At 46.0% G+C, this 23,772-nt stretch overlaps 1 protein-coding gene across 7 annotated transcripts in view; it reads left to right on the forward strand.

Moving 5' to 3' along the window:
• ARHGEF1 (Rho guanine nucleotide exchange factor 1) overlaps positions 1 to 23,772 on the forward strand; it is a 520,185-nt gene that overhangs the window by 187,894 nt on the left and 308,519 nt on the right. For all 7 annotated transcript variants that reach the window (XM_086933027.1, XM_086933031.1, XM_086933029.1 and 4 more), the window contains exon 3: positions 18,141 to 18,221. In XM_086933027.1, coding sequence (XP_086789153.1) covers positions 18,141 to 18,221 — 81 coding nt within the window. The remainder of the gene's footprint in view (positions 1 to 18,140; positions 18,222 to 23,772) is intronic.

Consider the following 23,772-nt stretch of genomic DNA (forward strand, 5'->3'; position numbering starts at 1 on the left):
TTCTTTCTTTCTGTTCTTTCTCCAGAATTAAAGGCCCTGATGAGAATCCTCGTACACCTGTAGGATTCGAAACGCGTAGGCCCTCCACCACCTTTAAGTCTGCCTGGGTGACAAGTTGACCTGAATTGTTTTGCTGCTTTTCACCCTCAGTTGTACATTACCTTGCTCATCCCCTTTTTTGTTGATTGCATCAAAAATTGTGATTATCTAAATCTGCGTTAGGAATGTACAGTTTATGTAAATAATTGTATAACTAAATTTCTCCAGAAATTGTGCAGACTGTGGCTTGTTTCATCATTCTTATGTTTGTCTGTTCACTGTAAATACTGTCCACTGTAATATATGAACCTTCATGCCCCCCCACTGTCCCTGTATGATTGGTTGTTGTAAGTCTGTGATATGCCTGATATAATGATAGACCTTTCCTTCCCACATTTTTGTACCTAGCATGTAATACTGTTGAATTTTGAACTATTTTTCTTTTGATAACTTTAAGCAAAATAAAAAAAGCTACTGATCAGCTCCAAGCCTTGAATTTTACTTCAGGTTAAGTGTTTTAAATTACTAAATGGTTATTTGTATCAGTACTGGCATTCTCTTTTTGTTGTTATAGCAGTAGTAGCAGCACACTTAAGAAGACAACATATTCACGTCTTCACATATCTGGACGACAGGCTCATAAAAGCCAGCTCATACAGACAGTGTGTGCAACACACTCGCGCTACTATTCAACTGCTTCACGACTTGGGATTCACAGTAAATCACACCAAGTCACATCTGCAACCCTCAGACATACAACAATAGCTCAGCGCTACAATAAACACCCAATTAACATTAGCCTATCCCTCTCCAAACAGGATAACAAGTGTACAAACTCTCCTAACAAAATTCAAACTGCAACACTCGCTTCCAGCTTGAGTGTTTAATGCAACTCCTAGGAATGATGGCATCTTGCATATTTATAGTACCTCACGCAAGACTGCAAATGCGTCCACTTCAAGAGTGCCTAGCATGCCAATGGAACCAGACTTGTGGTCAATTAGCAGACCTAGTGTTGGTAGACAGTCGGGCTCATCGCTCTCTGCAATGGTGGAGCACCAAAAACCTTTCAAAGGGCCGACCGTTCCTAGAGCCAGTTACTCAGATAATCCTGATAACGGACGCATCGCTCTCCGGCTTGGGAGCTCACCTTCTGCATCACACCATGCAAGGCAGGTGGACACCGCAATAAAATTTACTCCACATCAACCACTTGCACTTACTAGCAGTTTTTCTACCCCTAAAAGCATTCCAAAAACAAGTATCAGGCAAAGCTGTCTTAGTTCGCACAGACAATATGACAGCCATGTACTACATAAACAAACAAGGGTGAACACACTCTCTACAGCTCTCTGTTAGCACAGCAGATAGGGAGATGGGCTATACCACTAAAAATCTTCCTCTTAGCCCAACACGTTCCAGGAGTACAAAACACCATTGCAGATCTGCTAAGTCGACAGACACAGCAGATTCACGAGTGGGAACTTCATCCACAAGTTCTTCAACCGTTCTTTCAAATGTGGGGGCAACCTCAGATAGACCTGTTCGCAACCCACGAAAACGCAAAATGCCCAAACTTCGCTGCCAGATATCCACACCCGCTCTCCAAAGGCAATGCGATATGGATGAACTGGTCCGGAAAATTTGCGTACGCTTTTCCTCCTCTCCCACTACTACCGTTAGTGATACGCAAGCTACAGCAACATTCCCTAACACTCATTCTAGTAGCTCCGATTTGGGCTAGACAACCGTGGTACACCACACTGCTGCAACTATCTGTGGTACCACACAAAAAACTAAGCCTATCTCCACGTCTCTTAACACAGAACCATGGAGAGATCAGACACCTGGACCCAGCTCAGCTCAACCTAGCGATCTGGCTCCTGAAGTCATAGAGTTTGGTTACCTCAACCTTCCTCCAGAATGCATGAAAGTTATTGAAGAAACCAGACGTCCCACTACTAGAGCATGTTATGCTGCTAAGTGGAAACGATTTGTAATATACAGTCAAAACAACCTCATAAATCCTTTAGATTTGTCTATTCAACACATCATAGGATACCTATTACACCTGCAAAAGTATAATTTAGCTTACACGTCTATCAGACTTCACCCTGTTGCCATTGCAGCATATTTACAAAATAGACAACATCTATCTCTGTTTAGAGTACCTGCTATAAAAGCTTTCATGGAAGGACTCAAAAGAATAATCCCTCCCAGAACGCCACCTTCACCAGTGTGGAACTTAAACATTATTCTTACACGGTTAATGGGACCTCCCTTTGAACCGTTACATAAATGTGAATTGCAATTCCTAACTTGGAAAGTAGCTTCCTTTTAAAAAAAAAAAAAAAAAAAAAACCTTTATTGTAACATTCAATAAAAATACAAGCATGGGCCTACAACCGCAGGGGCCGGCCGCTAAACAAAAATAAAGACCCACTGTATCACGGTACGACACAGCTCATCAGCCGACAACCCTGAGGTCCGGCAGCGATTCAGGATAGAACGCACAACTAAGTAACAGGATGAGACAGAGGTTTCATTTTATGTTATCTAAATAAACGGATCAGGTGCCATACAATCAAACAGAAGAATACGGGGGATAGGCCAATAGACAGGATATGTGTGTGGGAACAGCTATAATTGGAACGCTGGCACCAAAGCATATGAATCGGTGTAAACAACCATACGATATACATTCTACGGTAAGCGCCAGTTCTCAGGGCCTGCCCACTCGGGAATCAGGATAATGGAAGAAGTATGAGCACTAAATACAAGTACACGATAAAAATCAGAATGATTCGCAAGCTATACTGATCCTAAAGGTAAGAAAAAGGAAGGAAGAAAAAGGCCATAGCAATAAATAAATAAAGGCAAAATAAAAAACCCCTCCAACCCCCCACCCTGCACCCCTGCAGATGGCTACAGCCTAACCCCACTAGCAGCGTGCCTGTCATCCCAAATAACTAAAACCCTAAAAGTAGGAAAAAGAAAGGAGGAGGGCATATCCGTATGGGCTCCCAGCCCCCTTAGTCCCCCCGCCAGAAACGGACACCCCTATCGCAAAAAGACCGATTTATGACAACCCTTATAGAAGAAATTAGGGGGCACCGTGATACACCGCCCAGCCTCGTACATCAAACAGTTGCAGGTCGAACACCCATAGAAGCCCCTCCAAACAGTCCCGATCTAATTGATCTTAACCTTGACCCTTCCAAACCAGCACACGACCCCCCCCCCCCCCCCCCCGCGAGACCCAAATGCACACAAGGGAGTCCTAGAGGAGAAGGAATTCATCAAGAATCAATCCATTACAACTCGTAGTCAGTGAGTCGACGAGAACTTCAGACGCAGAAAAACTCTCTCTCCTAGATGGACAGTCCCAATGTATCTTGCCCCGGAGTCGACGCCCACAAGTTGAGAGAAAAGTCAACAACAAAAGTCTCTGGGAGGGGAACGCCTTTTGATACCTCCGAAGTCAATAGTGATGGAAGGTTCGGCGGTACACTCACGACCTCGTGAACACCGTCCTCCAGGGAACCATCCGATGGTTTCAATACCTGCTTCCTCACGGGGTCCTCGCACGGAGTCAAAATGGCCGTGGCTTGAATGGCTGCAGATTGCTGTTCCAACAGTGAGGCAGGGTCCGGTTCCACAAGCAGCATCTCAGATAGGCTTGTATCCAATTTGTTTAATAAGACATCCACATGTGAATGAAACGCCCAAATATCTGCCAATATTGACCTCAGCGATGGCTCAAGCACCGTTCGATCCATAGTCTCACGCCCAACAGCAATCACAATCACCTCCCCCGGTGAATCTGGCATCTCCGGGGGGGACAAACAGGATCATGAACGGGCAGATGCGAAGGGTGACCAGTCTTTATCTGCGACCGCGGTCACCCCGCTGAACGCCGCAGGCCGGGACCCCGACCCACCGAACCCCAGCGGGGATCAATACCGGGTCTGGACACCCACCCACAGTCAACAGCAAGCAAAGTCACTCCTCCATCGATGCTGAGCAGTGGAAACGATCGCCGCCAAATTCGGGCATAAAAGAAGCCTCCACTCCGATTGACCGGACCCTGCCTGGCTCTCCCGGCCGATGTTGTTGCACTGCAGCCTGGCTGTGCAAGTACTCGAGGCCCCGGCTTCCCTGCTGGAGTAGGCCACAATCTTCAACTCGATGTAACTTCGTCAAACCAGCCGATAAAAGCTTCCTTATTTCACCATCGGAGTGCGGAACAGTTCATTCAAACAGAGGCTAGGCGTAAAATCAGGATAATGTACAGGATCTTGTGGCGGGATACGGAGGTCGGCGGAGGCGGGAGCCTAAGCAGCCATCTTGTTTGCCAGCGTAGCTCCTCCCCGAAAGTAGCTTTCTTAGTAGCTATTACTTCTCTCAGAAGAGTCAGTGAACTACAAGCATTTACCATTCAAGAACCCTTTTTGCAAATGCATCATAACAAAGTGGTTCTACGCACTAATCCTAAAGTCCTTCCAAAAATCATTTCACCATTTCATCTAAATCAATCTGTTGAGCTGCCCGTTTATTTCACGCAGCCCAAACAGTCGCAGAAAGAGCTCTGCACACCTTAGACGTCAAAAGAGCATTACTGCACTACATCGAAAGGACACAAACTTTTCGTAAAACTAAACAACTTTAGGTGTCTTTTTCACCACCACATAAAGGCAAACCCATATCAAAATCGGGGATAGCTAGGTGGATTGTTAAATGCATACAAATATGTTCCCAGAAAGCCAAACGTACGTTAACAATTCCTCCAAAAGCACATTCTACAAGAAAAATAGGGGCTTCAATGGCATTCTTAGGGAACATTCCCCTAGATGATATATGCAAAGCAGCTGCATGGTCTACACCACACACATTCACAAAACATTATTGTGTAGATGTGCAAACTAAACAACAAGCCACTGTGTGCCAGGCTGTACTAAAATCTCTGTTTCAAACTACTGCAACGGATACTGGTGGTCGCCGCTAGGTTTGGGTACTGCTATACAATCTATGCACAGTGTGTAATCTGCAGCTCATATGCTTCGAACGCAAAATGCTACTTACCAGTATGCATCTGTTCTTGGCATGTAGAGCTGAAGAGTTACACACGCCCACCCGCCTCCCGGCTACCTGTATCTCTTCCAGTATTATCTTAATTAGATACAATTCACATGGACATCACTACTTCTTGTACAGCTCCATCACTTCCCTAATGGCGAAAAGCAATCTGGGGATGGAGCCGATGCCCATGCGCAGTATCATCCAAAGGAGGAGTCACCTATCCTGTGACTTCCAAAGGCTTTTCTACAACAACAAAACAAACTGCAAACATCCGGGCCCAACACTAGGTGGCCATCTATGCACAGTGTGTAACTATGCAGCTCTACATGCCAAGAACAGGTGCATACTGGTAAGTAGCATTTTCCTTTCTGGTGGATACTTTATCTAGTTGCTGATACCGCACTGCCCTCTCACCTCCTCTTTCTGTGAAGTGGTATATTTTTAACATCTAGAGAGGTCCCTAGTTAGTATTCAGTGCATTGGTTCCAACAATTGTTTACACTCTGCATCTGAGTGTGGCGAAAGAGAAAAACAAACTGACGTCGGGGATCTTTTGGACCTCCAGGTACCGTTCCCACCCCCGGAAGTGCTTGAAGGCCAGTTTGTTCTTACCATCTCCCTTTATGCACTATTTTGTAAACATTTTCAGGACATCTGGTCAGAGTCCCGGAGTCTTGTAATGCAGCTCCAAAATGTTCTTATTTTTTTTGTTGCAGCCAGACAATCAGATCACTCAGTACCATGGGACTGGTCTCAGTCTTGCAATACCGAAATGGCTGTAAGGAAAAAAAGCTTCCTCTGGGAAACAGAGAGCCATATTTTTGTTTTCTTGCCTGTGCTATGTGAGTCCAGCGGGAGCAACTATCCAGATATACCTAACTTTTTAACCCCTTCAAGCCCATGCGGAGTACTTTTTTAAAACGCAAATTTCTCAAGTGACTGAATGGATTTACCCCAAATCACAATAGCATGTTTTCTGAGTAAAACGCTCACTTTTTTCCAAATTTGGTATAATTGCTTGCAGCTGTTTTTTCTGTAGCCGAGAGCAAAGTTTCCTCTGGGAATAAACATATACAATTAATGTTGTGGGATCTATTTTGTATCCACCCCATGCCTTCCCTCTTCCCCTTTTCTGTACTCCTACTTGACGGATTGCGTGAAAGTTTCCAGGAAAGAGCTTAGGTGGATGAACTTTTATTTTGAAAGTTTCATGCAGAATTGTTACTGTCAAAAACAAAAAATGCTCTTCCAATAGAAACTCTGACCTAGCTAGAACTACACAGTGGTGCCACTGTGTAATATCTATATATACGGTCCAGGCCGTGGAGGGATCTCACCGTCCAGGAAACACTTGCCCACATTAGTGGGAACCCTTCCTTGGGAATTGGCGCAGCAGGATTCTGTATTAAAGCAGACCGTGTCCTATACAGGAGCTCACTAGAGGGCGCTTAAAATATCCGTGACTGAATGTTGGCAATCTGGCCCACTAGAGGGTTTAATTGTGCAGAATTGCACTGCAGGGACAGCGTGCATTTCGAAGCAAACTTGAATTGGTGGCACACCGGAGGCAAATTAAGTTTATTTAAATAGCACGCAGGGGACTGTTGGCAGCGCACATCAACTACCGGCTGCTTACATGATCCCTGAGGAAGGAGAGTGATTTTTCTGAAACTCGCCCCGCCAAACGGATTCAAGACGGGATGGGAACCTGTCTGCTTGTTAAAATAAATGATGTTTTCCCTACCTGCTAGCGGTGTGCGGCCTCCATTGCTGGACACCTTTGGATTTGGATATGGATATGTATATATATATATATATATATATATATATATATATATATATATATATATATATATATATATAATCTATCTATAGCGTTCAGCAAGGGGCCAGAGTTTTTGCTGGTTCAGCTCAGGCTACTCGACGTGACGTTACCAAGGATTTGGTCACTCTGGCCCGCCTCGGAGAGCAGATGCAGGACAGGGCTTCTGCTGATAGCAGTTCGTCACTAAAACGAATCGCGGAGGGAATCACTGTATCCCGTCGCAAGGCCCGCCTGCTTTCTGTTCGAGGGGATTGAACGATTGCGGGGACCCAAGGGGGCTTGAGGACATGCTCAAAACATGGAGGTTAAAACGAAAATCCTGCACCTTTTGCCCCGGTAACACAGACTATTGTGGTCATCAAAACTTTCTTTTCCCCCAGCAAAGCCAGTCCCAACACAAAGAACTCTGGGACCTGTAGTCTTTCCATCGCGCTACAGCAGGTATGCGGACATGTGATCAAGGGGAGGTGTTCCTTGACGAATGGGAGCACACCAGGACGCAATTAAAGGTGTGGGACATCAGAGACTGTGTTTCATTTGGCATCTGAGGAAGGCGCTTGTTGCGCCGAAATGCATTATGCCGCATTGTTTTCATTAAAAAAGCCTCCAACAGGTTTCCCCCGTGTGGCTTCTCACCTTTTTTCAGCGGAGAGGTGTTACTGTGGATGGATGGGTGGATATATATATATATATATTTTTTTTTTTTGAAACTGCATGCTCCTTCTGTCTCCCTTCGCCAGAGGATCGCTGCAGCCGGAAGAAGATGGTTTGTTCAGTAACGTGTTTCGTTTGCGCAGGTGTTATGAAGCTTGCTGTGCAAGCGAAGCGTGTTACTGAATAAATCATCTTCTGACGAGGTAGCGCGATCAAGACACCGCAGGGTGTCGAAACGCATAGCGATATTACAGATTAAAACCCGGTGATTTTCACTTTCCTTCCTACTGCGCAATCTTTATTTACTGTATTAAGATATATATATATTTTTTTTAGGCATATGAGCTGCAGATTGCACACTGTGTATAGATCGTCACCTAGTGTTGGGCCCGGATGTTTGTTGTTGTCCTGAAAAGTTATTGGGAAGTCATGAGGTAGGTGACTCCTCCTTTGGACCACATTGCGTATGGTCACCGATGAAAAAGCCATCTTCGTCAACCACGCAGACCGTTGCTCCGACACCTAAGCACACGCGCCGAAGACTTGCAGCGGCTCATAGATGCCGAAACCGCATATGGAGCCGACTAAAACAAAACGCCTAAAGCTCCAGATTCACACGCTTGGGAACCGAAAAAACACCCGGAACCAAAGAAACCGTTAAAGGACACTTCAAAAGGGCACACTTCTAAACCAAAATCAGCTACCGACTCTGCCGAAAAAACCTACGGAGCCGAAAACCTCAACACCGAAGGATCTGCCCTGTTAAGAGGAACTTTTCACACCTGATCCTAACCAAAAAACTTTTGTCAAGAATCCTAAGACTGGTCAATTGACTCTCAGTTCCGAAAAGAGACCACTTGATGCGCCAGCACCTCCTCCTCCTCCAAAGAAGAGACATTGCAACCTCTCCTTTAAGGGTGCCTTCTCCTCCACCTCCCCATACTGTTCTCCTCCTACACCTACTCCACCTCACCATTCACCTACACCATCCCCTAATCCACAAGATGATGTAGACACAGACCCTGATGACACAGATGCAGGTGCACATGATCCAGCAGGGACCAATAGTCCTCCTCAGTCACCTAATCCATGGGATGATTACAACACTCCTGATGTGCCTTATGTCCCACAAGACGACATATACCCTTCTAGACCCTCCCCACCAGAGGACACTATAGGTTTTAACCTACTAGTCCAAAGAGCTGCCCAATATCATGGGGTGGACTTACACACAGATGCAGTGGAGAAAGATTTCCTACTAGACACTTTTGATAACACACAAAGGTCTACTGCCATTTTACCAATGCTTAAGGCTGTAATCAAACATGCAACAGAAATTTTTAAATACCCCCGTCCGGGCTAGGGTCCTCAATCCTCGCATTGAGAAAAAATATAAAGCTGCCCCTACGATCCAGTCTATATTAAAGGTCCAGCACCATTAGACTCTTTAGTAGTGTCTAATGCACGTAAACTTGCTAATTCTCAGACATCAGGTGAGGCCTTACCACCAGACAAGGAATCCAAGCTACTTGACGCCTCAGGCAAAAGAACAGCGTCACAAGCAGCTAATATCTGGCGCATTGCCAATACCCAAGCGTTGCTGGCCAGAATTGACAGAGCTCATTATGTTGAACTAGAGTCCGTAATGCAGCATCTACTTGACAAATACAACAAGCATTTGCAATGCAATAGGTCTCGCATTAGGAAAGTTTGTTATTGGTCTTGTAAATGACAATTTTTTTATTTGTGTTGTTTTTGAAAATAGCTAAATTAATAGCTTTGTCATTTACAATGCCAATAGTTATAACTTTCGCAAATGTGACACCTATAACATTTGTAATGCTACTTGTTTTGTATTTACTTGACTTAAATGTATTGATATTACAAATATCTATGGTTTGTAATTTTTTTAATAATTAATACTTAAATAAGTGATTGTCATTTATAATGGCAATAGCTTAAACTTTTGTAAATAACTTTTGTGAAGATTATGTTCAGTGTATTTTATTGTGACGAAAATCCAAGAACAGAAGTGAAATATTAAAATCTTTTTTTGACATTTGTAATAAAGCTTTAAACATTGAGAGAACATATTTGAACCAGTGATGCTGTGGTTGTGCTGAGTGATGCTGTGGTTGCGGTGAGTGATGCTGTGGTTGCGCTGAGTGATGCTGTGGTTGCGCTGAGTGATGCTGTGGTTGCGCTGAGTGGTGCTGTGGTGGCGCTGTGGTGGTGCTGAATGATAATGTGGTGGTGCTGCCCCCTTCCCTCCTTGCCCCAAAGTGAGAAAAGGCAGCCCCTGCTGATGTTACACTCTCTAAAGAGCAACCAGGGAGGCAGGAGGCTCTCGTGTGGGACCTCCAGTATGGGCAGGGGAGAGAAAGTCACCAACTACTCTTCTGTTGCGCTTGGCCAGCTCTCGCCTTTGCTACTCCAGTTATGCTTCTGCCATAGCATGAAAGAGACAAGCAGTTCTAACACTGACCTAGTCCCTCAGTCTCCTGGCCAGCTAACAGAAGGCTGCTTATAGGCTAGGGGAAACTATCTGCAGGAAGAAGCCGGGGCAAATAAACAACCATACCAGATCACGCAGTGGAACAAATGCCTAGATTTATATGTGCACCAATACCAGCAAAGGGCAGAGAATTCAGTTATTAATGGATCGAGGTATAGTGGGGTTGGGATTGTGATCAATGATATCCTGGAAATGTATGAGCATGCTGACGAACACTCAGCAGCTTGGTGCTAAAGTAGCAACATGTAACATGATACTGAATGTGCATGGACTCCCTGATTTCTCGTTGTTTGTATTTTTGTCTAAATAAAAAGTTATTGAAAAAGAAAAAAAAAGATACCAGGTTCCAACTATTCATGCAAACAGGATACCCTCAAAACTGCTAGTATTCCATCTTGAGCAACCATAGCTTGCAAAGACAGCTACAGGCGGTCACATCTGTGCACCTAGGATATCCTTGAATTAAGCCACAGGGCTCCAAATCAAACATTTGACCTCTTTGAGTTAAACCCAGATCTGTTGTATACACGGGTTTTTTCATACTGCCAGGGTAGATGCTCAAGCAGTTCTTGCATGCCTTCTGCTTGGAATACCCCCCTCCCTCCCAGCGGCACCTTCTGTTACCGCATCCTTGGGGAGGGGGTGGGAGAAGCGCTCAGCTGCATGCTGCGGTACCACCCTCCCAGGCCAGCAGGCTCCAGGCAGAATGGAGCTTTAGAAGGACCTCGGTAGGGGCATAAGGCAGGCCCGGCGGTACAGTAGGGCCCCGAATGCTTAAGGGGTGGGCCCCCGTTCAGCCCAAGATCAATGAATACCAGTGAGATATGGGAGACTCAGGGGCCCCATCACTTAGCCTTACGCCAATGGACAGAGGTTCGCAAAAATGTTAAACTGTGAATGCACACAAAAGCAAAAATATGCACAAATATCTCAAAGTAGTAATCTGTATTTGATGGACAAATTGAGTAAACGCTTTGTGACATTCAAGCAGCTGGATAGGTCCCTATAAAAATATGCACAAATATCTCAAAGTAGTAATCTGTATTTGATGGACAAATTGAGTAAACGTGTTCGGTGACATTCAAGCAGCTGGATAGGTCCCTGTAAAATATGAGGCAATATTTTCAGACAAGCATGACAAAGTGTTTTTAAAATCAGGAGAAACCGAAATGCAAACCAGTTTTGAACATAGCGAATACCCATTTGACTAATACATCTATGCTGTGAGAAGATGTTATCTCCTTTGCAAAAAAAAAAATACAATGGTGTAAAGAAGTACGTTAGAAGCAGTAAATGAATACATTTTAGGAGGGCTAGGTAATAAAAAACACCCCTCTGAGTTCCATTTTCTCTGCTCAACCGTAGAAATTTAGGCTATCCAACAAATAAATGCATGTGTGCTGGGAGGGTCTGAGCGCTGCAGATAGAAGCCATGATGGTTTTAAGTTATTAACAGATCAAAAAGGGATGGATGCCGCCCTGCTTTCCTTAATCTACATCATCATGTACATCTATTTAAAGATACTTTGTGCACTAACAAACGTAGTTAAAGGGTTCGATAACATCAGCAGAATAATCTGCATCATTACACCGAGTCGGTATCAATCCATACAATCACTTGTACTGGGAAGGCACTGTTAGGCGCGCGCATTCCGGTCCATTAATATTATTTAACACTGTTCCCAATCCATAACCAGGGCAACAAACGTTCTGTCTCCTTACGCCGGGAAGTCAGCAGCACAGCTACCTTTTGATAGCATTTAGAGATATTTCACAGCAGGCGAATACAAGCACTGGGCAGAGAGTATTCGGGCTGCGAGGAGACGTGGGAGGGCGGGGGCTGCCCGCACATGCGCGCCATGCGCCATTAATAACTTTAGTTATGAGGAGCCCGGAGCCTGTGTTGCAAATTGCACACCTCATCATTGTTGTACCCCGCGCAAAGAGTAATTTAGCATGCACATACCTTGCAATCAGGGCCTAAGCGGTGATATTAACTTGGTGTGTGAGGCATCTCCAGCTACTATTATGTCGGGGTCCAGTGTGAGTTGGACTCAGCACCACCTCAAATCTACTACCCTCCTATCTGCGCACACCATGTTTACAGCTGTACAGTGGCTTCGTGTCATGTGTGACACCTTCTCCCGATCTTGACTTTTTTTAAAACCAACAGTTAGGCACACTCACTTTACCTCAGTCAGATAGGGCAAAGTCTTTGGAAACGCCATTCTCCGATCTCGCCATTCAATAAGGAGCCTAGTGCATTCTGGGACCTGTAGTCTTTGCTAATTTCGAATGAACCAACTGGACTAAGGTATCAGAATAGTATGGTTTCTACAATGAAAGCCCAGTATTGGAGCAGCATGCTGTCTTAATTGAGATGACGTCATGGGTCACCCTACAGAAGGGTAATCCACTCAGAAGGTTGTCCGGGAATCCTTCTGTACGCCTGTTAACAGAATAATCCCAGCGGTGCAGTACTGAACATTATTATAAAGCAACACAGGCCTAGCGCTTTCTAATGCTGTGAACCCCGAGCCCACCACGTCATTTCGGTTGAGCTTTGGCCTACACGTCCTATCGTACTAGTATTACAAAATGAAACATTTGGTTAAAACAAAAAAGCACTGGGCAGAGAGTATTCGGGCTGCGAGGAAACGTGGGAGGGCGGGGGCTGCCCGCGCATGCGCAACATGCGCCATTCATAACTTTCGTTATGAGGAGCGAGCCCGGAGCCAAAGCGAAGTGCGGGAGCCGAAGTCCCGGGTCCCAGGAGGGGGCCCGGGTGAAGAGCAGCGGATAGCACGGCGGGGCTCCCATGCCTAAGGTGAGAGCCCCGCGTCGTGCTGCCAAAGGAGCTGGATTCTAGAGATGAGGTAAGGGGTGGGGGGTGCGTGTGTGTATGCAGTGTGTGTGCGTGCGTGTGCCTGCCTGCGTGTGTGTGTGTGTGTGTGTGTGTGTGTGTGTGTGTGTGTGTGTGTGTGTGTGTGTGTGTGGCTGTGTGTATGTGTGCGCGCGCGACTGAGAGAGGCATGGCGGCATGGCTGACTTCCTGGGAATCTGAGAAAGGATATGTGCAAGGCGCCGGCCTGGGCGTGCGCGCCCACGAGGTGCAATCGACGCGCGTGCCCGAACCCTGTCTCAGATTCCCAGGAGACTGACAACAATAGTTGTCGAGCTAGACGCATGCTTCGCATGCGCACTCTGGCTCGACCTAAAAATAGGGCCTATGTACTTATACAGGAAGGTAAAAATATTACCAACACTTCCATTCGCTGTGCCCTGGATGCTGCAGATACCGCCTCAAGGGCAATTAATACCAGCACCCTCCTACGTAGACATGCTTGGCTACGTATCTCCGGTTTTAAACCTGAAGTACAAAACTCCATCCTTAATCAGCCATTTGATGAGACACATTTATTTGGCCCAAATGTTGACGTGTCTTTAGAAAAGATGAAGAAAGACACCGATACAGCAAAATCTATGGGAGCCTTGCAGCAGCAAGCTCCCAGACGCTCTTTTCATCGCTCATCATACAGAGGCAACACTAGAGGCTACTCCTCCGAGAGTCCCTCCACCTCTTACAAAACCCCTAGCCAATCCACATTCACTAAGGGCTACCAAAGAGGGGGCTACAGGGGTAACAACAAGGCAGAGGCAAAAACCAACAACTCCCGCTCTGCCTCTACCCCTACCCAATGACTTTCCTCCCCTTCCCCCTCAACATTCCACTCCTGTGGGGGGGGGAAGACTGCAACAATTTCTTCCTGCCTGGACCAACATCACATCAGACAGGCGGGTGCGACCAATTATTCAATCCGGTTACTGTCTAGAACTAACATCTACCCCCCAAAGATACCACCCAAACAGCGTCCAATGTCACAAGAACATCTAGCACTGTTAAAGCAAGAAGTAGAATCCCTGCTACAAAAAAGTGCAATAGAACGAGTTCCTCTGCACCAACAAAACAAAGGGGTTTACTCTCTATATTTTCTGATTCCAAAAAAGGACGGCTCTCTAAGGCCTATTCTAGACCTAAGACCGCTAAACATATACATATGGTCACACTCCAACAAGTCCTTCTGCTTCTGTCGCAAAACGACTTCCTTGCTACTTTAGATCTCAAAGACACATACTTCCCCATTCACAAGGCTCACAGGAAGTATCCCAGATTTGTAATAGAGGGACAGCACTATCAATTCAAAGTACTCCCATTCTGAGTCACAACAGCACCAAGAGTATTCACCAAGTGCTTAGCAGTAGTGGCAGTGCATTTACGAAGACAACACATCCATGTCTTCCCATACCTCGACGACTGGCTCATAAAAGCCAGCTCATACAACCAATGCGTGGAACACACTCATGCCACAATACAACTGCTTCACGACTTGGGTTTCCAATAGACCACGCCAAGTCCCATCTACAACCATCCAAAGTACAACAGTACCTTGGTGCCACAATAAACACTTCAAAAGCGCTAGCTTATCCCACACCAGCAAGGATAGCCAGCAGGCAAACTCTTCTAACAAGGTTTCAGCTACAACACTCTCTTCCAGCAAGAGTGTTCATGCAGCTCATAGGGATGATGGCCTCTTGCATCTTCATAGTGCCCCATGCAAGACTTCAAATGCGTCCGCTACAAGAATGCTTATCACGTCAGTGGAACCAGGCTCAATGTCAATTAACAAACCTAGTGTTGGTAGACAGTCGGACTCATCGCCTCTGCAGTGGTGGAACACCAAAAACCTTTCCAAAGGACGACCGTTCCTAGAGCCAGTTCCTCAGATAATCTTAACTGCGGACGCATCGCTCTCCGGCTGGGGAGCCCACCTACTGCAACACACCATGCAAGGCAGGTGGACACCACAACAAAAGTTACTCCACATCAATCATCTGGAGTTACTAGCAATATTCCTAGCACTAAAAACTTTCCAAATGCAAGTATCAAAGCTGTGTTAGTCCGCACAGACAACATGACCGCCATGTACTACATACAGAAGCAGGGAGGCACACACTCCCTGCAGCTATCTCAACTAGTACAGGACATATGGCGGTGGGATATGCCTCAAAACATATTCCTTCTAGCCCAGCATGTTCCAGGAGTACAAAATACCATAGCGGATCTGTTAAGTCGTCAAACACAACAGACCCACGAGTGGGAACTTCATATGCAAGTTCTTCAGACATTCTTTCAGATGTGGGGACAACCTCAGATAGACCTATTTGCCTCCCACAAAAACGCCAAATGCCCAAGCTTCGCCGCCAGATATCCACACCCACTGTCCAAAGGTAATGCGATATGGATGAACTGGTCAAACAGATTTGCGTACGCTTTTCCACCTCTACCACTCATGCCACTAGTAGTACGCAAACTACAGCAGCATTCTCTGACCCTCATCCTAGTTGCTCCAACGTGGGCCAGACAGCCGTGGTACACCACACTGCTACAACTGTCTGTAGTACCACACCAAAAATTACACCTGTCTCCACACCTTCTAACACAGAACTGTGGAGAGATCAGACACCCGGACCCAGCTCAGCTCAACCTTGCGATCTGGCTCCTGAAATCCTAGAATTTGGATATTTGAACCTTCCTCCAGACTGCATGAATGTCATAAAAGAAGCTAGACGTCCAATCACTAGGGCATGTTATGCAGCCAAGTGGAAACGATTTGTAATATACTGTCACAACAACAATATTAATCCTCTAGATGTGTCTATTCAACACATCATAGGATACTTACTGCATCTCCAAAGATGCAACTGAGCCTATACGTCTATTAGACTACATCCTGCTGCAAAAGCAGCATATCTGCAAAACAGACCACATCTATCTCTATTCGGAGTGCCTGCCATTAAAGCCTTTATGGAAGGCCTTAAAAGAATAATTCCTCCCAGAGTACCAATTTAAATGTTGTTCTCTCACGGTTAATGGGACTTCCCTTCGAACACTTGCACAAATGTGAACTATAATTTTTAACATGGAAAGTTGCATTCCTAGTAGCTATTACCTCTCTGTGGAGAGTTAGTGAACTACAAGCACTAACCATTCAAGAACCCTTCTTGCAAATGCATCACAATAAGGTAGTTCTGCATACTAATCCAAAATTCTTACCCAAAGTAATTTCTCCCTTCCATCTCCATCAATCTGTGGAACTGCCCGTTTTCTTATCGCAACCACAGACCGTACCAGAAAGAGCTCTTCACACATTACATGTCAAAAGAGCATTGCTATACTACATAGAGAGGACACAACCCTTTCGCAAGACAAAACAAATTTTTGTGTCTTTCTCACCACCACACAAAGGTAATCATATTTCTAAATCTGAGATAGCTAGATGGAGTGTCAAATGCATACAGATTTGTTACCACAAAGCTAAACGTACGTTATCTGTTCCTCCTAAAGCCCATTCTAAAAGAAAGATAGGGGCTTCAATTGCTTTTTTAGGGAACATTCCCCTAGATGACATCTGCAGAGCAGCTACATGGTCTACACCGCACACATTCACAAAACACTATTGTGTAGATGTGCAAACCAAGCAACAAGCTAATGCGGGCCAGGCTGTTCTCGAAACATTATTCCAAACTACTGCAACAGATTGGGGTGGTCGCTGCTAGGGATGGGTACTGCAATACAATCTATGCACAGTGTGTAATCTGCAGCTCATATGCCTCGAACGGAAAATGCTACTTACCAGCATCTGTTCTTGGCTTGTAGAGCTGCAGAGATGCACATGCCCACCTGCCTCCCCGGCTACCCTTGTCTGTTCCAGTATTATCTTAATTAGATGCAAATTACATGGGCATCCTTCCTTTTCTTGCAAAGCTCCATCAGTCCCTAATGGCGAAAAACAATCTGGGGATGGAGCAGATGCCCATGCGCAATGTGGTCCAAAAGAGGAGTCGCCTATCTCGTGACTTCCAAAGAACTTTTCAGGACAACAACAAACTGCAAACATCCGGGCCCAACACTAGGTGGCATACTGATGAGTAGCATTTTCCATATATATATATTTTGAAGCTGCATGCTCCTTCTGTCTCCCCTCGCCCTTGGCAGAGGATCGCTGCAGCAGGCAGAAGATGGTTTGTTCAGTAACGCGTTTCGCTTGCACAGGTGTTATGAAGCTTGCTGTGCAAGCGAAGCGCGTTACTGAATAAACCATCTTCAGGCGAGGAATACAACTCAGAGTAATCGCTTCATTAGAGAACAGTCTTAACCCCACCTTTGTTTAAAGATGCAATGTCCCTTCCAAAGCTACACCATTTCCTTCAATCCCAGCCATACTGCTCTGGTTTGTGTAGTCCACTGTAAACGACCACTAGGTAAGGCGACATCCGTACAAACAGTGGTGCCCCATTCATTGTTGGCTCACGGACGGCACAACCTCCTTAACAGCTGGCACACAGGTTTTGCTGATGATAGGTCCACAGGTAAGGTCCATTCGGTAGTACAGTACTACCCCTCTCTCCCCAATGCAGTGATGTTCCTGCCAAAATTCTTTGTCCGCCGGGGGGGCATCGCGTTTGTATTTCATACATGACTTCCAATTTTGCGGGCTGACTCAATGCTCCAGATTGAGAGGGTGTCCGTAGCCAGTGCCTGCAAGACTGGCCCAAACATCGAATTCAGCGCTCCACTCCCAGTAAGAATGGAGCCGACACTGCACGTGTGCGAAACACAGTGGGTTTAATGAATCAAATTGCAAGCTTTGTGAAATGCTGTGGCAGACGTGTTTCAGCCGTGAAATATATGTGTGTGTGTGTGTGTTGAAATCTTTACTAAATATGTTGTTTTTCTTAAATTAAGCATCTGATTTCTAGAACATTGGGATCAGATTTGTTTAAATATGAAAGTATTGTGATACTAGTTTGATAATTTTCCTGTATAGATCACCTTTATTCGAATGATCTTTAGCATAAGCTGATTTTTCTATGCTTGTAGTTCAAACAATGCGGCATCATTTGTTGGTCCTACTTTGCTGCACGATTTAGATGCCCATGCTAATATTTGTACTTTCTTTGTCATAGATATATGGAGGTGGCACAAAGGGTGCTGCGCCCGCCATCATTGGCGCAGAGGACGAAGACTTTGAAAATGACATAGATTCGGTGAGGACTTAGCGTGTGTTGTGTGCGCCACTGAATGTTGTCCAATGTATCATCTGACATCCTACAATCCCAGTCTTGCTATGTTCAGTTTGGTTTGATGCTGTGCATTATTTTCCTAGGTCATGATTTTGTGGCCTCCCTGGAGCAATGACCTTTTTTGTTGGTAAACTCAGACACACTGATGAGTTGGGCCACTCAGATTTGTGCAAAATAGTACTTCAGGTCCTTGCAATAATAATCCACATTTGTAAAGCGCACAATCACCCGTAAGGGTCTCTAGGCGCTGGGGGCAGTCGGGAAGATTAAGCAAGCTATTGCCCAGAGTCACATGGTGCTGGGCTAATCTGCCGCCGGTGCCCGAACCGTGATCCCCAGATTCCGGAGTCAGTCGCCCTAGTCGCGGCGCCACACCTCTTCCACAGATGGTTCCAGTAGCAGAAGTGACTCAACGGACTATATTAGAGAAGCTATATTACATTGACATTCTAGCACTATGAGGCTGTGATAGAGCTAGAAGTGCTTTATACCAAGTAACACAAGAAGAAAATTCACAGGGTACTTCATAAGCCCACCACAATTTTTATAGGCCCCATTCTTGGCAGATGTTTGCTTTAGAAATTTAAACCTAAAATAGAATTGCAAAACATTGTCCACAAGCGGTTTTGACGTAATGATGAATCCATTTTTGACCTACAAGGTTAAGAGACTGCAAAACACACTATACAAATACAAAATAACAATATATCAAATAAGTTGTTATACATGTAATTTAGAACTACCATATTGCATGTGGAGGCCTGGCACCAGTCTCTATGTTCACTTGGAATATTAACCAGGTTTGCATAAACTGACGCTTTATTTTGTATATGTGTTATATACCATACAGTTCCTTGTAAAACATGTAATGTTGACTTGTCAGCTTACTCTTCTATACAAAGCTGTCAACTCATTAAATATGTATTCTTCGCTAAGACCCGTGAACTGCCTGTCTCTTTTATCATCTTACTCTTCATACACAAAGCTGCCTCTTTTGGCCATTGTCCGACACTGGGGACGCACACAAAAGGCACCTCTGGTGCAGATCACCAGAGGGATTCCGCTATTCAATTTTAAACTCTGGCTTCTCTGGAAGACCTTCTTTTTAGATTTTAAAAATGTTAGTGTAATGACGATCAGCGCGCAAGGAGCTCTGACGTCATTACACTAAAGTGAATGTAAAGCAAACGGATGGGCTCGTTTTAATTTTACTGCATCAGTGCCCCGAGCACTGATTGGGGTGGGAGGGGTATTATTGGAAAGGAGAGAATCTTTCCCTTTCCAAATATACCTCTGCCTAGTGGATCCCCACTACAGGATCGGCATATGAGAGCGATCTCCAGACAGGGACCCACCCACCAGGGATATAAGGGCAGGGGTCCTTTGGGCAAGGGCTGGTGCTAACCTGTTAGATTTGGGGGTCTCTAGTTGGCAGAGGTAGGTACCTTTGATCTAATAGGAACCCTTGCGTCTAGTGAGGGTAAGGAGCTACACTCATAAAATAACCCCTGCTTACCCCCTTGGTAGCTTGGCATGAGCAGACCGGCTTATCTCAGATGCATTGTGTAAAGCATTTGTGAACACATACAGTAATAGTGACAACACTACAGATGGACACTAAGCAGGTTGTATTATAAAAATAAGTATTTTTATATAGACTTCACACAAAACCAAACGACAAAAATCCACAATACTGTACTCAAGATATGCTTAACAATAGGTTGTTAACTTAAAATCTGTCTCTAGCAACAGATAACGCCAACAGGATTTATCACGACGTCGTGACAGGAGAAATCCCAAAGTACGGCGCCGATCGCGAGGTGCGCGGCGTCGTGCCCCAAGTCAAACAGACTCCCAAAGAACAGTACATTGGAAAAGCGATGAAGAACAAAGACTGCTCACGGCATTGGGGAGGTGCGGCTTCGTTGACGCTACGCTGGTACCTTACGGGAGGTGTAGACTCGGTTCCTTACTGCAGCGCAGGGGAGGTGAGACAACAGTTCCTTACTGCGTCGAGGAGGTGACGTCACGATGGCGCCGAAACTACGGCTCCTTACATTGTCGTACTGTCGATGGATTCTCGGTCACCCACGTTGAGGATCGGCTCTGCGATGTTGATGTCTGCTTCGAAGTCGATGCGGCCCAGCAGCCGGCTTCGGCACCACTGCACAAGTTGGAACAGCGCTCACGCCTTCGGGCAGGTTACAAAAGGGGGTGGTGATGGACGGAGCATCTGAATCAATCAAACACTCACACCCAGTCAAAAGATCTGGGTTTAATCCATGACCGTTCTTTAGCCCACTCTGCCGTCCCAGTTCAGACATGGCTATATGCAAATCAGTCTGACCCTGTGCCTCATGGGAACAGTCCAGCCCGAACTGCCAAGCCATGTCTTCCCTGGACCGGAAACAAGCTTCCGAGGACCGTTTTCTGGCATTCCAGCCGTCTTCAGCCCGGCTTGCTTGAATCCAGTGGCAAAGTGAGCAAGGGACTCACGTCTGAGCATACCCTGCCACACTTATGGCGGCCAAAAGCGGTACAAAAGGGGGTGTGATGGACAGAGCATCTGAATCAATCAAGCACTCACACCCAGTCAAAAGATCTGGGTTTAATCCATCACCGGGCAAAGTCGGTCGGGCCTACATCGATGCCGGCGCCGAAGAAGGTTAGTCTGTCTAAAGACACTATGCCACCGATAAAATTCGGACTACCACCGACTGCACGCCCCAAGGCGCTCGATCCAAAACCTTGGGTCGAAACCCCCAAACAGGTGTCATTGGGGAAAAGGAGTCATCCTCTGGAAGAGGACGTTGCGTACCAGGAGCCGTCATATGATGACCAGTCCAAGTTACATATAGACTCAGAATCTGGTAAACTTACTATTTATCAGAGGAAAATCAGGTCTGAAAATACTTTGGAATCATACAAAATTCCACTCAAAAAGAAAAGGGATTCTGCAACTTCACTTGTCCTTTTTGAGACTGTGCGGTACTATGGCCAGGATACTTCGGCATATTCACCCCCACCCCACTACCGAAGATATTGGTTATGATGATGAGGAACAATATCATTAGCCTACGGACACTGATCAGGATGACCAAACTCAAACCTGGACAGACCCTGCTGACCTGGGGGAATCACAAACTATTCCTGATACTCCCTCTTATCCTGTAAAAACTTCACCAACGGAAGATACAGCTGCGTTCAACGCTTTAATTGAAAGGGCAGCACTAAATCATGATGTGGACATGCATGCTGACCCAGTTGAAGAGGGCTTCCTGTTTGACACTTTCGCCACTTAGGAGAAATCTGTAAAAACTTTGCCAATGCTAAAGGGTGTCCTTAAACACGCTGGGGACATCTTCAAGGAAACCACTAGGGCAAGGGTTATTAACCCCAGGATTGAAAGGAAATACAGACCGGCGCCTGTGGACCATACATATATTAAGGGACAGCTGCCGTTAGACTCCTTGGTGGTCTCAAATGCTCGTAAGCGCGCCAACTCACAGACTACGGGTGATGCTCCTCCTCCAGACAAAGAATCTAAAGTACTAGAAGCTTCTGGGAAAAGGGTGGCTGCTCAAGCAGCTAATATCTGGAGGATTTCTAATACACAGGCCCTATTAGCCAGATACGATAGGGCACATTATGACACTCTATGGCAACTGCTACAACATTTGCCTGAGGCCTACAAGGAGGGAGCAGAGATGCTAATCCAGGAGGGTAAACTCATTACCAACGCATCCATTAAGTGTGCGCTAGACGCAGCAGACACTGCAGCCAGGGCCATCAACACAAGCGTCATGCTCAGAAGGCATGCCTGGTTGCGCATCTCTGGATTCAAACCTGAGATCCAGACCACATTGCTAAACCAGCCTGTGAACCCAGTTTTTCTTTTTGGCCCTGATGTGGACACAATCTTAGAAAAGATTAAAAAAGACACAGACACCGCCAAATCCATGGGTGCCTTGCAGTCCCAACAATTTAGAGGAGGTTCCTTTCGTCGCTCCAGTAACAGAGGAGCTACACGAGGCCAGGCATCACAACAGATCCCATACAATATAGGGAGCACGCAAACCACCTTCAATAAAAACAGAGGTGGATACCGTGGCAACAGCAGCAAAGGCAGAGGATGGGGGAATAACAACACCAGATCCTCCACCAATACTAAACAGTGATGCCTTGTCACTGCCCCCGGACCATGTAACACCGGTCGGGGGCGATTACAGCAGTTCCTGCCAGTCTGGGAGAGCATTACCACAGACAGGTGGGTGAGACAACTTATTCAGTACGGCTATTGTCTAGAGCTAACCTTCACTCCACCCAACACACCCCCAAGACACCGTCCTATGTCAGCAGAGCACATAGACTTATTGCAGCAAGAAGTTATCAGCATGCTGCAAAAAGGGGCCATAGAACTCGTCCCTATACAGGAACAAGGTACAGGGTATACACGCTGTACTTTTTAATCCCCAAAAAGGACGGGTCTCTCAGGCCAATACTAGACCTCAGGCCCCTAAACCAATACATCTTGTCAGAACATTTTCACATGCTCACTTTACAGCAGGTTCCACCCTTGCTCAGTCAGGGAGATTTCCTCGCAACGCTAGACCTAAAAGACGCGTACTTCCACATACCAATACATCTTGAGCACAGGAAGTATCTCAGGTTCACCATACAAAACCAGCACTACCAATTCAAGGTCCTACCTTTCGGGGTGATACAGCCCCCAGGGTGTTTACCAAGTGCTTAGCTACAGTGGCGGCACACCTGAGGAGAAACCATGTCCACGTCTACCCCTATCTGGACGACTGGCTCATCCAAGCGAAGTCGTTCCAGCAATGTGCCAGCCACATGTCACGCACTATTCACCTCCTGCACAGCCTCAGATTCTCATTAAACTACGCAAAGTCTCATCTCCAACCCGCTCATGTACAACAGTACCTAGGAGCGACGATAGACACTCTGGTGGCAAAAGCACAGCCAAACTCAGCAAAGATCAGCGGTATTCAGTTGCTGATTCAGAAATTCAGACCCCAACACTCTTTTCCAGCACGGGTGTTTATGCAGTTGATAGGCATGATGGCCTCCTGCATCTTCATAGTCCCTCACGCGAGGCTACACATGCGTCCGCTTCAAGAATGTTTAGCACAACAGTGGAACCAGACTCTCTGCATTGGTGGAACCCACAAAACCTTTGCAGGGGACGACCGTTCCAAGAGCCTGTACCACAAATAGTGCTGACAACGGACGCATCTCTCCTGGGCTGGGGAGCGCATGCCCTCCATTACACAGTGCAGGGACTATGGACGACACAGAAAAGGAAGATGCATATCAACCTGCTGGAACTGATGGCAATCTTCATGGCAATGAAGGGCTTCAAAGTACATCTGTGCAACAAAGTCTTGTTGATCCGGACGGACAACATGACTGCTATGTACTACATTCAGAAGCAGGGAGGGACACACTCTCCACAGTTGTCACATCTAGCGCAAAGCATGTGGAAGTGGGCCAT

This window comes from Lissotriton vulgaris, chromosome 7, assembly GCF_964263255.1.
Source record: "Lissotriton vulgaris chromosome 7, aLisVul1.2, whole genome shotgun sequence".
In the NCBI taxonomy this organism is placed as follows: domain Eukaryota; kingdom Metazoa; phylum Chordata; class Amphibia; order Caudata; family Salamandridae; genus Lissotriton; species Lissotriton vulgaris.